The sequence below is a fragment of the Martes martes genome (genome assembly GCF_963455335.1).
Source record: "Martes martes genome assembly, chromosome: 5".
Lineage (NCBI taxonomy): Eukaryota > Metazoa > Chordata > Mammalia > Carnivora > Mustelidae > Martes > Martes martes.
Window position 1 is genome coordinate 125,131,922 of NC_137892.1, and position 13,291 is coordinate 125,145,212.

Below are 13,291 nucleotides of genomic sequence, written 5' to 3' on the forward strand. Positions count from 1 at the left end.
GGGCTGGGACACGGAGGTGAGCTGTGCCTTTCATGGCAGCTGACCTGAGGGAGTTGGGAGGGGTTCCTTTCTCCATGTACTCCCCCAGATCAGAATTTGAAAATATTTTTAGACTTCGGAACAGACAGAACTTGAGGATGAATTTTATATGTGTATGTGGGTATTCATATATATGCAACATTGCAGCATAAAAATATATGTGGCCTTACTTAATGTTAAAATTTCTGAAAACTAGTTGCTGATATTAAGAAGTCAGTAGATTTCCTATGAAGGCAAGGTTTCTGTTCTTGAATGATCTGCGAAGCTGGGCTGCCCCACCATGTGGGAGCCGCTGGCTGGAGCTGAGTAGCAGCGAGCCCTCTAGATGGCGCCTGCGAGCTCCAGGTTCCTGCAGACTTCCCCACCCCATCCCCTCTTTCTGCCCTCTGGAGGCCACAGCCTTCCTGCCCTCTGTCACGTGGCTTGTGCTGTCATTTTTCATATGGTAGAGTGTTTTCTTAATATCTCACTTAGCTCATTAATTCACATGTCCGCTGCCTGGGGGAATCTGATTGGAGATCCCCGACCCCGTGGATGGTTTCATTCCCTTCCTCGCTCCCACCCAGAACTCACTGGAGGCATGGCGCTTGACTTTGACCTGCGGATCCACCCGGTGGGACTTCTCACTGCAGGAGGAGGCATGGCGTTTCACCTGGGTGCCCGAGGGATGCTTGGGCTCCTCGTCCTGGGGGAGATGGAGAAAGGAGGTGAAGAGCAGGTAGGCTCAGAGCCCTCCAGGCAAGGGTGTATTCTGCACTGAGTGGAGGGGGTGAGCACTGCAGGACCTCTGAGATCACAGCCTTACATTTTTAGACTGGGGCCGCACTCAACAGTTTCTAGACGACTTCTACTAGTATGTATCGTGTGATTGGGTTGAGGGCTGCAGAAGGTGCCCCTAAACTGGAATATCTGGTGAGAGGAAAATTTGGAAGACTCAGGGGGCTCTGGGTGAGCATATTTGATTCATCATAGATACTTCCGTCTTCACATGATTTGGAAGTATCCTTCACATTTTCTGAAATCGCTAAATGTAGAGTTCCAGTTAAGATCAAAAGTCGTGGATGACATCAGCCAATGGTAGATGTTATATAACTTAATAAACTGGCTCTACATTTTTAAAGAAGATTTTATTTATTTAAGAGAGAGAGGGAGAGGAGAGAGTGTGTGAACAGGGGGAGGGCCAGAGGGAGAGGGAGAAACAGGCTCTCTGCTGAGTGAGGAGCCAGACCCGAGGCTGGGTCCCAGGACCCTGAGATCAGGACCTGAGCTAAAGGCAGATGCTTAACTGACTGAGCCACCCAGGCACCACTAAACTGGTTATACATTTGTGCATGTAGAGTATTATGGGCACTCAGAATCTGGTCAGAGCTCAGGGAATCATGAGTGGAGTATAATAATAATGTAACATAATAATGATATTGATAACAATAGTACTCTTTACTCAGTGTGAGACCTTCTGATGTGTATGTGCTGCTAAACTCTTTTTATATAGTATTTCATTTGGTTCTCACAATCATCCAACCAGGTAGGTTTTATAGTATTCATCTGAAGCCAGGAAATGAGGATTAGAGAAGTGAAGCCCAAGGTCACCCAGATTCAGCCCCAAATCCAAAGTTCATGCCATCAGGTACTAAGGTGTCTGGCTACTAATCTCTGCAGCTGAGAAAGATCTCAAGCTGCATCCACTGGTTCATCTGAATCTGAAGAAAGACCATATAGGCAGAAGAAGGATGGCTGGAGAACTTTCTAGAAAAGGGAGCCTTAGAGGTGAGAGCTAGGGGTCATCCAGCTGTGTCCAAGGCAGGGGGCCTGGCGTGCAGACATGTCAACTTTCCTTGACAGCTTAATTCCCTCTTTCTCCCCCAGCTGCGAGGCCTGACCCATCCACCAGTGTCTGATCAGAAGGTGGCTGTCTTGCTCTCCCATGGGAGGAAAAGACATGGGACACGCTGCCAGAAGCAGTCTGTTCTTGTGATGGCTACCGAGGCCTCACTGGCATCTCCTTGATTTAGTGAGCAAATGGGGAGACTCTGTCCTGGGAGCTGAAGGCCAGACTGTGGATGCCACCAAGTGAAGGTCTATGGGAGTGGCCACCCAGTTAGTGGCCAGGACCCCCCCCCCCCCGACCCAGGCACCCCCGAGTCAGCAGCATCAGTTCACAGAGCAGTGAGCCGGTGGAGAGCCCAACATCTTGCTCGGACCAGCATAGTGCTTTGCGGTCATCAAAATCCTATCCTCTTCCTGATCTAGGGGCTCTTTGCTGTACCACCCTGCCTCCTCTGCCAGAGGATTCCGTACTGAGCCATGATCTATGATAAGAAGGGTCCTCCCTCCCTTTCCAGCGGATGGTTCAATGAGGATTATCTCTGAGTACAGGAAAAAAGAAGTAGTGGCAGAGAGAGAGAGAAAGAGCTAATCAGTGGCCTTTGCCACATTCCCAGCCCTCCCAAGGGAGCGCACCTGTATCTTTTCATAAGGGACATCATCATACACACGGGGCTCTGGCCACTGATCCTGGCAGGATCTTGCATATCTAGAAAATATAAGGTGTCATGATGATGGCAGTGATGATGACACTTTGTGGCTTACAGAGCTGTCTGTCTACTCTCCTTTGATTCTGTGATGAGTGCTGGAAGCTTAGTGACAGCAGCCATGCCAGGCAGCTCGGGCCATTGCTATGTTCAGGGCCTCAGAGGCAGGAGCTGCACGATTCTTGCAGCAACCAAGAGGTGAGTGACTCATCATCTCCATTCTGTAAGTGAGAACTCAGAATTCAAGCTGGCAAGCAGCCACCCCAAGCTGTCAGTCGTGAGAGTCATGACTTGAACCCGGCTCTTCCAGGCCATGTACCAGCCCTGATGGCCAAGGGTGTGAGACCCTGAGGTTCCGAGGCATGAGAGCCGAGCAGTCACGACCGCAGCCGGGCTTCTCTGCTCTTTTGCTCACTGCCTGCCCAGCTCCCCCACCCCCTCCTCGGACCCGGGACTCCCTCTGCTAGCCAGCTCTCGCCTGCTTGCTGGAGGAGGAAGGCACCCCCCTCTGACTTCCCAAGGAAGCAGAGCCCTCCTCAGCTCTTCCTCCCTTCCCTCCCAGCACCCACGGCTCTGAGAGGCTGCGGGGGGCTGTGGGGTGCCAGCCCTCACAGGAAGGAGTTGCGCCCGGCACTGACGATGCTGGTTAAGGTCTCCACATCCACGTAGTCATAGTGCAGTGCCTCGGGAGTGACTTTGGAGCCCATCTCCACCAGCAACAGCCCAAGCCAGCGGCCCATGTCCTCGGAGCAGTTTGCCTGCGGGAGAGAGGCACTGGCTGATGTTACAACCTCAGGCTACCTGCTCACTTCAGCCAAACCCGTATTTGTACAGTACCTGCTATGTAGCCAATACTCAGGGCTCCAACACACATCCAGAAATCCAAGTGGCTTCCCCCTCTTCTTTATTCAGGTTTTGGCTCAATGCCTCCTCCTCAGAGAAGCCCTCCCTGATCACCTCTCTAAGACACACACCCTCCCTCACAATCCTCAGAGCCTTCATGACCATTTAGATGTGAAAACAGCACTTGGGTGTTTCCTGAATTTTTAAAAAAATATTTATTTTTTTACTAGAGGAAACTATTTCTCACATAACCCAATCGAAATTTCTCCCTTATAACTGCCAATTATTTGTAGTACTAGTATACAGGAAAACAGCCAAGAAGTTGCTGGTTAACTGAACCCATATTTCTGGATAGTTCTCATTTAAAGAGCATTCTTATAAAATCAACTGGGCATACAAATGCTAGACTTGTATAAGGGAAGCATGCTTCTTGCCAGAAAGCTCTGTGTTTAATTTAAGAGAAATAAGAGACCTTTATCAACCTATCAAAAGTAAAAGTGAGTGACAGGCAATATTTCTCGATATTTAAGAACTGGGTGAGGCAGTGGGTACTGGACAAAGCAAACAAGATCGAGAGGCCAGATTTTCATTCTAGGATCAGAACAAGAGGCCGCTGACACCCTTGGGTCCTTGGACAAAGCACCTGACTGCCCTGGCCTCAGTTTCCCTGTTTGTAATGTGAGGGGGTAGTTCTTTAATTTTCCTTCCAGGGTTTACATTTTAAATCCTAAAAAGCCAAATGAGGGCCATGTGGAGGAGAGGCTCCATGCATGGGTGCAGGACCTCAGAGAGGAGGGAGAGGGCCACTGGGTAGGAACGACCATGAATGGGTGGATTGAAATCACGTTTTCATTCGGCCATTTGTTCCTCAAATAGTAATTGAGCCCTTAGTATGGGCTGGGCATCATGCTGGCTTCTGGAAAAACCGAAAGTATGTAGAACAGGCATGGTTACTGCCTTCCTGGAGCTCAAAGATTTCAACTCAGTATGGAGAACATCTTTCTAAAAATGTAGCCGCTTGATGGGAGGGGCAGGCTGCCTTGAAGGGCAGGGTTTTATCTGAGGCGGCCAACCACTGGTGGAAAGGTTTTTGGGGGTTCCGATTCAGATCCAGGTTAGATCAGACTAGATGCCTTTTGGGCTTGGGATTTTAAGACAAGGGAGAGTAAACAAACTTTGGTTCTAGGGTTGCCAGATTTAACTAATAAAAATGCAGAATGTTCTGTTAAATTTGACCTTCAGATAAACAACGCATACTTTTTCAGTATAGGTATATCCCAAATATCGCATGGGATATACTTGCATTAAAACCATTGTCGTTTATCTGAAATTCAAATTTAAGTGGGTGTCCTGTTTTTTTTTTTTTTGTTTTTTTTTTTACTGGTAGTCATTCTCGGTCACTTGGCAGCCTGTGGGCTTACTTTCCCTTTTCCTCAGTCCCTGTAATGTCCGTTAGCAAGGTCCCCAAGACAAAAGCCCATACTCAGGCCAAAGCTCCTCAGCCAACACCACCAGGAACCCCCGGATTCTCTCCTCTCACCTCCAAGATGGCAACCTCCTGCCGGTTGCGCAGAATCCTGAAGGCAAATGGATGTCTGGGCCCAAAGCCTGGGGCCACCTCACAGCCGCGGAGAGCAATGGCATTCACGTGGGTCCTCAGGTCTGTGTGATCCTTGTGGAAGTACAAAGTGTTGCATTTCAGGCGGCACCAGCGTTCCTTCCAGCCCTGGTTCACCAACACGTTCAGGTAGCCTGGGAGGGGGAGACCAGCGGGGTGACCTCCTGACAGCCCGGCCCTGGGGAAACCCAAGGTGGGGGCTATGAATCTGCATGGGTCTACACCTTAGGAACAACCCTCGTTCTCTAGCTGGAAAGAGGCCTTGTGGGTCCTGGATCAGCTCACTCTGTCTGGGCCTGCGGCCTCTGGCACCCTCTTCCCCCTGAGTTTCATTTCCTTATCTGAAATGGGGATGATGAGCACACTCCTATATTGCTACACAGTCTTTGTACCACATCCAGCTTGGTGAAAAGGGCAGGAGACTACCGTAGAGGTGAGTAAAAGACGAAACTATCCCTTTTGCCTTTCCTCCTCTCCAAATACTGAACCGATTAGTGAGACAGAAAATCATGGGTGATGCTGACACCTGGTGGCAGCATGCAGGAACAAAAGCATCCAGCCAAGAGAAAGAACTCTAAAATGAGCAAGGCACAGGCTGATGACCAATGGGTTTAGAATTCACTCTCAACATTTTAGATTTAAATAATTTTTTCCTACAACATGCCCTAATTCACTGGTTACAAAATAATTCTTTATAGCCATGTGATTTTATAATATTTTTTCGGGCTTAAAGGAATATTACTGCATATCCAAAATACAGAATTTTCTATTGGAGTCCAGTACATGGAACACTGCATTAACGAGAACAGAATAATATATCTCCCCTTCTAAGCCATATTAAACTTCCATTGAAGGCATTTATAACCATGTTTAACTCACACTGATTGCATCTGTTAGTACTTAAATATTTTTACCCGAGAAATTTGGTTATGAGACTGGGTTGTAACTTATACACCTGGCATGTTATGTGCTGGGAGGAGATAAGAGGCTCTCCTCCCATCACAGTGGAGGAAACTGAGGCCCACAGACGGGCAGTAGCTGGAGCTGAGGTCAAAGGGAACACAGAGATGGGGAGTCAGGTGGCATTTCCTTTTCCTGAGTGTTAGGGCCTCACTGGAGAGAAGTGATGGAAAGGCATGGGTTGTTGATGGAGTGGGGGTTGGGTGGGATTCTCTCCTCTGCCCTGGGAGCAAGGTGGAAGAGGCCTAGAGGGTTTTCCTGCTTAGTCCAGGGGCCCACAGCCCCAGGGTGTGACTCTCCTCCTGCCAGTTCCCAGGACCCACCGCAGCATGGGACCTCCTCCTCGGAGCAGGGCATCTGCGGGTCGTCAGCCAGCGGCTTCTTCTTGGAGAAGCTGATGATGCGGGTGATCTTGCGGCCGGCAGCCCTGCTCACTGAGCCTTTCAGCTCTGCCAGACTGCTCTTCTTCGCTTTGCCTGTTGCCATGGAGATGGGTGAGGGGAAGGGAGGGAGCCCCACGTCCCAGACCCACCTACCCCAGCCTTCCCAACGGCCCTTTCAGCCTGCACTGGGGCCTGATGGCTGCTGCAGGTCTGAAGAGGCCAGGTGACCTTCCCCAGATCTTCAGATCTCCAGATCCCCAGATCTCCAGAGCCCTTGGGACCTGCTTTGCACCGTGTCCCCCGGCAAGGCCCCTCCCAGCTCTGGCATTCTCCAGCCTCAGCCCCCAGAGGCTCCTACCGTGGTCGCAGGCCTCCCTGCGGCCCAGAGTAGAACAGCTGTCACCCATGCCCAGGCTGTCTGAGTCTGAAGTTTGCTTCTCTTGGGACAGTCTCTGGGGAGGAACACAGACAGCCTCTTGTCAGAGGGCACACTCAGAAGTCGCCCTTTGTTGGTCCAATCCCCCCAACCTCTGCACACAAAGATCACCTAACAAATATTTGTCAGCACCTCTCCTGGGCCTGACTCTACTCCAGGTCTGGGGAGGACACGCTGACTTAGGGCAGTTGTGCCTTCGAATCTCTCATCGTCCGTTTGGGGAGCCAGGCACCTTGTTGTAACGCGCTGTAATAAGTTCCTAGGATTTCCCATATTCAGTAGGTGACAGGGTCTGGGGAGATATTTAAGTGGGATACTAATGTCATGCAACTGGTTTAGGTGACCTCGGTAGGGACAGACTGTCAGCAAAAGAACCACATTAGAGAGTGTCATCCTCGGCAAGGTGAGATGTGGTTAAGGGAGGAGCTAAGACGACAAGATGTAGAAAAAAGGGATGAGTCGGCATGTTCAGAATAGTTATGGCCAGACTTGGTGACCGGGAAATGTGAGCGGTGACAACGGAGGGGTGATCATAGCCCTGACTCCGTGAAGAGGGCGGTGAAGACGCGCACATGCGCCATGACAGCAACTCCACGGCAGCCAAAGCAGCTTTACTTGTCCACCACCTCTGGACCCATCGCTCATCTGTTTGTTCATTCGCTCATTCGGACAAGGTCAGTTAAGTGCCTACCAGGTACTGTGGAGGTGGTAGGGCAGGGTCAGATGGACCTTGGAGAAGATTCTGTCCCTGGTACCACCTGTTAGTTGCGGGAATGCAGGAACATCCTTTCCTCTCGTTGAGGCTTGTTCTTCTCGCTTGAATCACACCCTTTCCCAGGGAGCCAGCAGATGGTCTCCTCTCCCACACCTGTGGGCTGTGCTGCCACCTCGCTTTAAAAGCTAAACGGTGCCAGTCAGACTAGGGACAGGATTAAAATGCCACCAACCCACTTAAAAAGTAGAAGAACAGAGCTCTGAGGGCTCTCCACTGTTCCTGCCAAGGACTTCCCGGACCAGGCTCAGGGATGCTTTGCTCTAAGCGTGACACTTGGGGGCTTGAGAGACAGGAGAGGCCTTGGGCTCCCCTCAGTTTCCAAAGGCTGGAAACATGGCCACTGTCTGAATTGGGATAGATCTGTTAAAAGTATAAACGATCTCCCCTGTAAATTGTGAAACAACATATAGTTTTATTCGTCCTGCAGTGGTATAAGGATGGCAAGTTTTTCATCAAGATAGAGCACAGATACAAAACACACTCTGAACCCTTTGGAATGGGCTTCGCATACAGGATTCCATGGAGACCACAGCCCTCAATCCCACTCACTTCCAAAATCCCACCCTCAACCTTTGATCAACCCTCCCCGGACACTGAGTGTAGAAGTGTCCTCTGCACAGGCTCGCCTCCCCATCTTCCACACACACATGGGCCTGCACCACGGCATGGCCTGTGGGTGTGTGCACGTGCACACAGGTAGACACTGTCCACATGCATGCACGTGCACACTGTCCATGTTGCGTTCCTTCAGTCCCTACAAACGGCAAGGGCCAAGTGAAGGTAGGGTTGATCTTCCCCAGCCTCTGCCTGCATGAGAGCCTTCTACCCGTCCTCTCCCAGTGACTCTCTGTTGACCCCGCGCCTTTGCTTCTGCTGCTGCCTTGCAGCCCCTGCCCCTTGGCCCACCTCTGCCTCCATGCAGTCTCACCTGTTCTTCAAAGCTTAACACAGGTGCCATCTTCCCTCCCCCTCCCCACTGCCCCTCCAGCCAGCGTGAACCCCTGTCCCCTTCAGGGCTGCCAGAAAGGTCATGGAAAGGGCCACTCTAATAGTCCAGGGAGTCCCCTTCTGTCTGAGTCCAGCCACACTGGCTGCCTTCCATTCCATGCTTTCCCTCTACTCCGTGTCCTGCTCCCTGGGCTTGGAATGCCCTTGTCCTCCCCTTCCTTACGAGTTATTCACCCTCATCATAAATGCACTCTCTCAGAGAACCTTCCCAGATTCCTGGGACAAGAGCTGGCCCCTGACAGTTGCTCCCAGGGTACCTGGTACTTTCCCCTCCCAGAGCTCACGCAGTGCCCCCCAGCTGGGGGGGGGCACGGTGTTTCTGTTGGCATTGTGCCTGCGTGCCCAGCACAACGCCTGGTGCTCTGGGCTCACCAACGACTTGCCAAGCAGAGCTCAGCTCGCCCCCTCCGCCTCCTTGAGAGATGGGATGGCAAAGTCATCAAGAGCCAGGTGTCTGGGTATATATCCTCGTTCTCCTTCATACGGACTATGGGACTTGGGGTAAGCCGCTCTGTGTCCCAGCTTCCTCACCTGACAATGGAATTCGTCGAAGAGTCGTCATAGGAATGAAAGTAGGTAATACGTGTGAAGCCTACAGGACAATGCCGGCCACACAGTCTTATTCTAGAAACACTAACCTTTATTCCATGTGTGTAGGTTTGGGGCTGAGTCCCTTGGTCACCCAGCTACACCTGGCAAAGCGAAGGGGACCAGCGCATAGGATTTCCGGCTGCCTGAGCAAGTACCGCTCCACTCCCGTCCCAGTAGGGCACACTCCTCTGACAGTTTCCAATTGGCTTTTCATGGCTCCATTCAACGGTGTCCTCCTCCTGTCCTGGAAGGGTTACTTACTCCCTCCTCCGGCTCACACTGTGCCTTGGACGTGGGCATTCATTCGGTCCCGCCCGCATTAATTCACGGCTGTTCTCGTGCCAGCTCCATGCAGGGCGCTCACGGCTTGCATGAGGCCGGTGCCTGGCTTCACCACCCGCCCGTGGATTCCCTGGGGCAGAGTCTCTGCTGCCCAGCACAGAGGAGACCTTGAGGAGACGGATGTACCTTGTCTAGGTCCAGCTTGCACAGGAGGACGGGGGATCTGGGCACGTCTCCACCCTCCGTTGCCCCGGCAGGCCTGCTCACCTCTCGGATGACCTGCGGAGAGGGGGCATGGCTGTCAGCAGGGGGGCAGGGCTACTGTGGAGGCAGAAGGAAGAACGAAGTCTGTGGTCAGGGCCATCAAGAAGCGGGGATGGGATCCCTGAGCAGAAGGGAGGGGTTGATGTGGCCTCCTGCACATCGGGGTTTGAACAGGCTTTCTCCTGCATCTGCCCCTTGAATTGAAAAGATAAGGGGGCTGGGGAACAAGAGGCATGGCTTCTAGACCGGGCTCCGTTGCTAATCAGTTGCACGTTCTGTGAAAGCCGCATTCTCCCTGTGGGCCTTTGTTTCCCTATGTGTCACATGGGGATAATACTATCCTCTGCTTTCGTCCTTGGGGTGCCTGAGGACCGGTGAGATTGTGGGTGTGGAGGGCCATGTGACCCAGGACGCCCTGTGCAAGCACAAGAGACGGGCTCCTGTGACGGTGCGGAACCTTGGCAACGGCCTGCAGACCACCGGGCTACCCCCTCCGTTTCAAAGACGTGGATGCGGAGACCCTGGGCACTCACTCACACCGCAGAAGCACCCAGAACATGAATAATGGCGGCCGTCACCGGTTGCTCACCCATCTGAGGTTTTACGTGGATTACCCTGTTGTATCCCCACAGCAGCCTCGAGGGGCCGAGACGACTGTGATCTCTACGTCACAGACTAGGATGATGGGGCACTGAGAAGCAAAGCCATGGTTGGCTGCCCTGAACCTCTGGGTTAATGACCCCCCGTATCGGATATCAACCGTCCCAGTCCAGGCTTGACTCCAGTCTCAGTCTCCAGTCTAGTGCTCCTTCTTCTGACTCACCCGGCCCTTGGAGGGCAGAGGCTCCCCCAACAGGCCGGGTTCTCTCCCTTCCTTCCCCTCCTGAGACAAAGATAATGAGCAGCACTAAGCCTCCCAAGGGGAGAGCTGGTTATCACAGGAAGGAAGGGAGGAAGGCGAGGGAAGGAGGGGTCTGGTTTCTTTGTTCCAGAGGAAGATCAGAGGAGGAGGGGGAAAGGTGTCAGGGGGGAAGCGGGACAGGGTGCAGGGACACGGCCTGCCGGCCCGAGGTAAGGGACTGCGGAGGGCAGCCCCACCTCCATCACACAATGATCACTTAGTTACTGAGGACTTACTGTCTGGCAGGCACTATATTAAATGGTCTCCAGAATCTTTACAAGAACCATTTTACAGAAGAGGATACTGAGGCACAGATAGGCAAAGTCATTTGCAGAAGATTACCTAGCCAGTAAGTGCCATTGAGGTCTGAGACCTGAACTCAAGTCTGTGAGCCACCAAAGTCCTCCCTTGTCGTCACTGTGCCACCCTGCTATGGCCTTTGGAGTAGATTTCCTTGGTAGCTCCTAATCTTGCCTGCAACGACTTGGTTGGGTGACTTTTGGCAAGACACAGAAGATTCCTGGGCCTCAGTTTCCTCATCTGTAAAAGGGGAACGATAATAGTCCCACTGCCAAGAGTAAATGAGGTCAAGTATGTAATGCTCTTAGCACGATGCATGGCACAAGATATGTGCTCAGTACACGGTAACTCACTGCTCTGCAGTCAGAGGCAAGATGTGGAAGTTGGACCACAGGTGGGTGTTACAAGGATACACATTTCACCTGAGACAGGAAGGATTTTTCCTTTTTTATTTTTTTAAAGGATTAGCTTATCTAACAATAAAATATGTTTCCTTCGAAGATATTAAGCTCCCCATTCCAGGAGGTATATTCCAGGCTGGATAAGCCCACAGTAAGGACGTTAGAAAGAGGCTTCAGATCTCTAGAAGGAAGGCAGTACTCCAGCCTGAGGTCTGTCTCCTGGAGATGTCTGAAGCCCACCTCCACAGGTCAGTCCTAGCTGTGCATGGGGCTCTGATTGCCACCCCTCCCCTGAGCAAGGCCTGTTCTTCCAGGGACTGGAGCCCACCTGGCTGAAAGCTGGGCCTGGGGAAGGGGTGAAGGAAGGGCAGGTGCCATGTACCTTCAGCCACTCCTCGGCTTGCTCCCGGCTCTGCAGGGCCAGCACCAAGACCTCGGTAGCCCCCTGGGAGAAACGCAGCTCATGCCTCTTGTGCCGGCTGTCCTTGGGCACGTAGGTGACGCTGCAGACATCCAATGCCAGTCTCAGATGCGGCTGCCGGTCCTTGGAGCTTTTGTAACACTGGACAGGAAGAGAAGGGGTCACCCTTCTGGACTGGAGGGCAGGGGAAGGAGATGCCCTCCTGCAAAGGCTTGGGAGAGCTCGACCTATCCCCCCACACCCAGCCCAGCTTCGGGCACTGCATGAAGACAGGGGCTGTGGTTATTCACCCCAGAGAAGAGAAGCCTGGAAGGGGGGCGCCTTTGGACACCCTTTTTTTTTTTAGAGATTTTATTTCTTTATTTGACAGACAGATATCACAAGTAGGCAGAGAGGCAGGCAGAGAGAGAGGAGGAAGCAGGCTCCCCGCGGAGCAGAGAGCCTGATGTGGGACTCGATCCCAAGACAGACCCTGGGATCATGACCTGAGCCAAAGGCAGAGGCCCTAACCCACTGAACCACCCAGGCGCCCCACTGGACACCCTTTAGATCTCAAGAGCCACCGAGAGGCCCCAGGGGCACAGCCATCTATTAGGAAGAGACAGAATTTAGCACAATCCTAGGAAGACCATACTAGTCTAAAGAACCAGAGAAGTAACAAGCTGGCTCGGAAGGAAACCAGCTCCCTGCTACTAATGAGTTACCTAGCAGGAATGCAGCAGAGAGAATCCTAGCAGAGATGCAGTGTTGGGCTTAGGAAGTCAGTTATTTATCAATAATGATTCTCATTGTCAATAATGATTCCCAGTTCTTATTATGAAACCAGCATCAAGGTAATCTTGATACCAGAACCTGACAATGACATTACAAAAAGGGAAAATCATAGGTTGATCTCAATATGGTCGCAAAAGCCCTTAAAAAACCCACCAGCAAATAGAATCCAGACACATATAAAAGCATTTTTTATTAAGACCGAATAGGGTTTATTCTAGGATTTCAAGAATGCATCAGCCTTCAAAAACCAACCCTATAATTAATCATATTAATAGAAAATAAGGAGAAAAGCCACATATGTCAATAGAAACAGAAAAGGCATTTGGTAAAATTTCCCACCTGTTTGTAATATAAACTCTTAGCAAACTAGAGATATAGAGGGACTGCCTTAATGTGATAAGGAGCTTCTACAAACCACCCATAGCAAACATCAGCCTTAATAGTGAATTATTGCAACTTTCCTTTGAGCTTTGGACTGAGACAAGGACTCCTGCTCTCACCGCTTCTATTTACATTGTGTTGGAGATCCTAACCAATGCAATATGCCAAGAAAAAAAAATGGCATAAGGAGTGGGAAGAAGTAAGTCATAACCTTTGGAGTGGTTCTGGCCTGGGGTGAGCTTTTCACTGCTCCAGGATGAGAAAAAAAATCGTATTTCAAATGGTTGTATGTTGGACAAGGCTTCTCTATGGATTTGGGGGTGAAGAACTATTAGTTTTTTTTCTTAAATATCTATATTCCTACTCTGGAATTAAAGGTACAT

General features: G+C 51.2%; 1 protein-coding gene across 2 annotated transcripts in view; it reads right to left on the reverse strand.

The window, feature by feature from the left end:
* AFAP1L1 (actin filament associated protein 1 like 1) overlaps positions 1 to 13,291 on the reverse strand; it is a 56,400-nt gene that overhangs the window by 11,571 nt on the left and 31,538 nt on the right. For both annotated transcript variants that reach the window (XM_080804084.1, XM_080804083.1), the window contains exons 8-15: positions 11,715 to 11,894; positions 9,653 to 9,745; positions 6,733 to 6,826; positions 6,315 to 6,467; positions 4,954 to 5,165; positions 3,183 to 3,328; positions 2,500 to 2,572; positions 613 to 724 (exon numbers count right to left, since the gene is read on the reverse strand). In XM_080804084.1, coding sequence (XP_080660210.1) covers positions 613 to 724; positions 2,500 to 2,572; positions 3,183 to 3,328; positions 4,954 to 5,165; positions 6,315 to 6,467; positions 6,733 to 6,826; positions 9,653 to 9,745; positions 11,715 to 11,894 — 1,063 coding nt within the window. The remainder of the gene's footprint in view (positions 1 to 612; positions 725 to 2,499; positions 2,573 to 3,182; positions 3,329 to 4,953; positions 5,166 to 6,314; positions 6,468 to 6,732; positions 6,827 to 9,652; positions 9,746 to 11,714; positions 11,895 to 13,291) is intronic.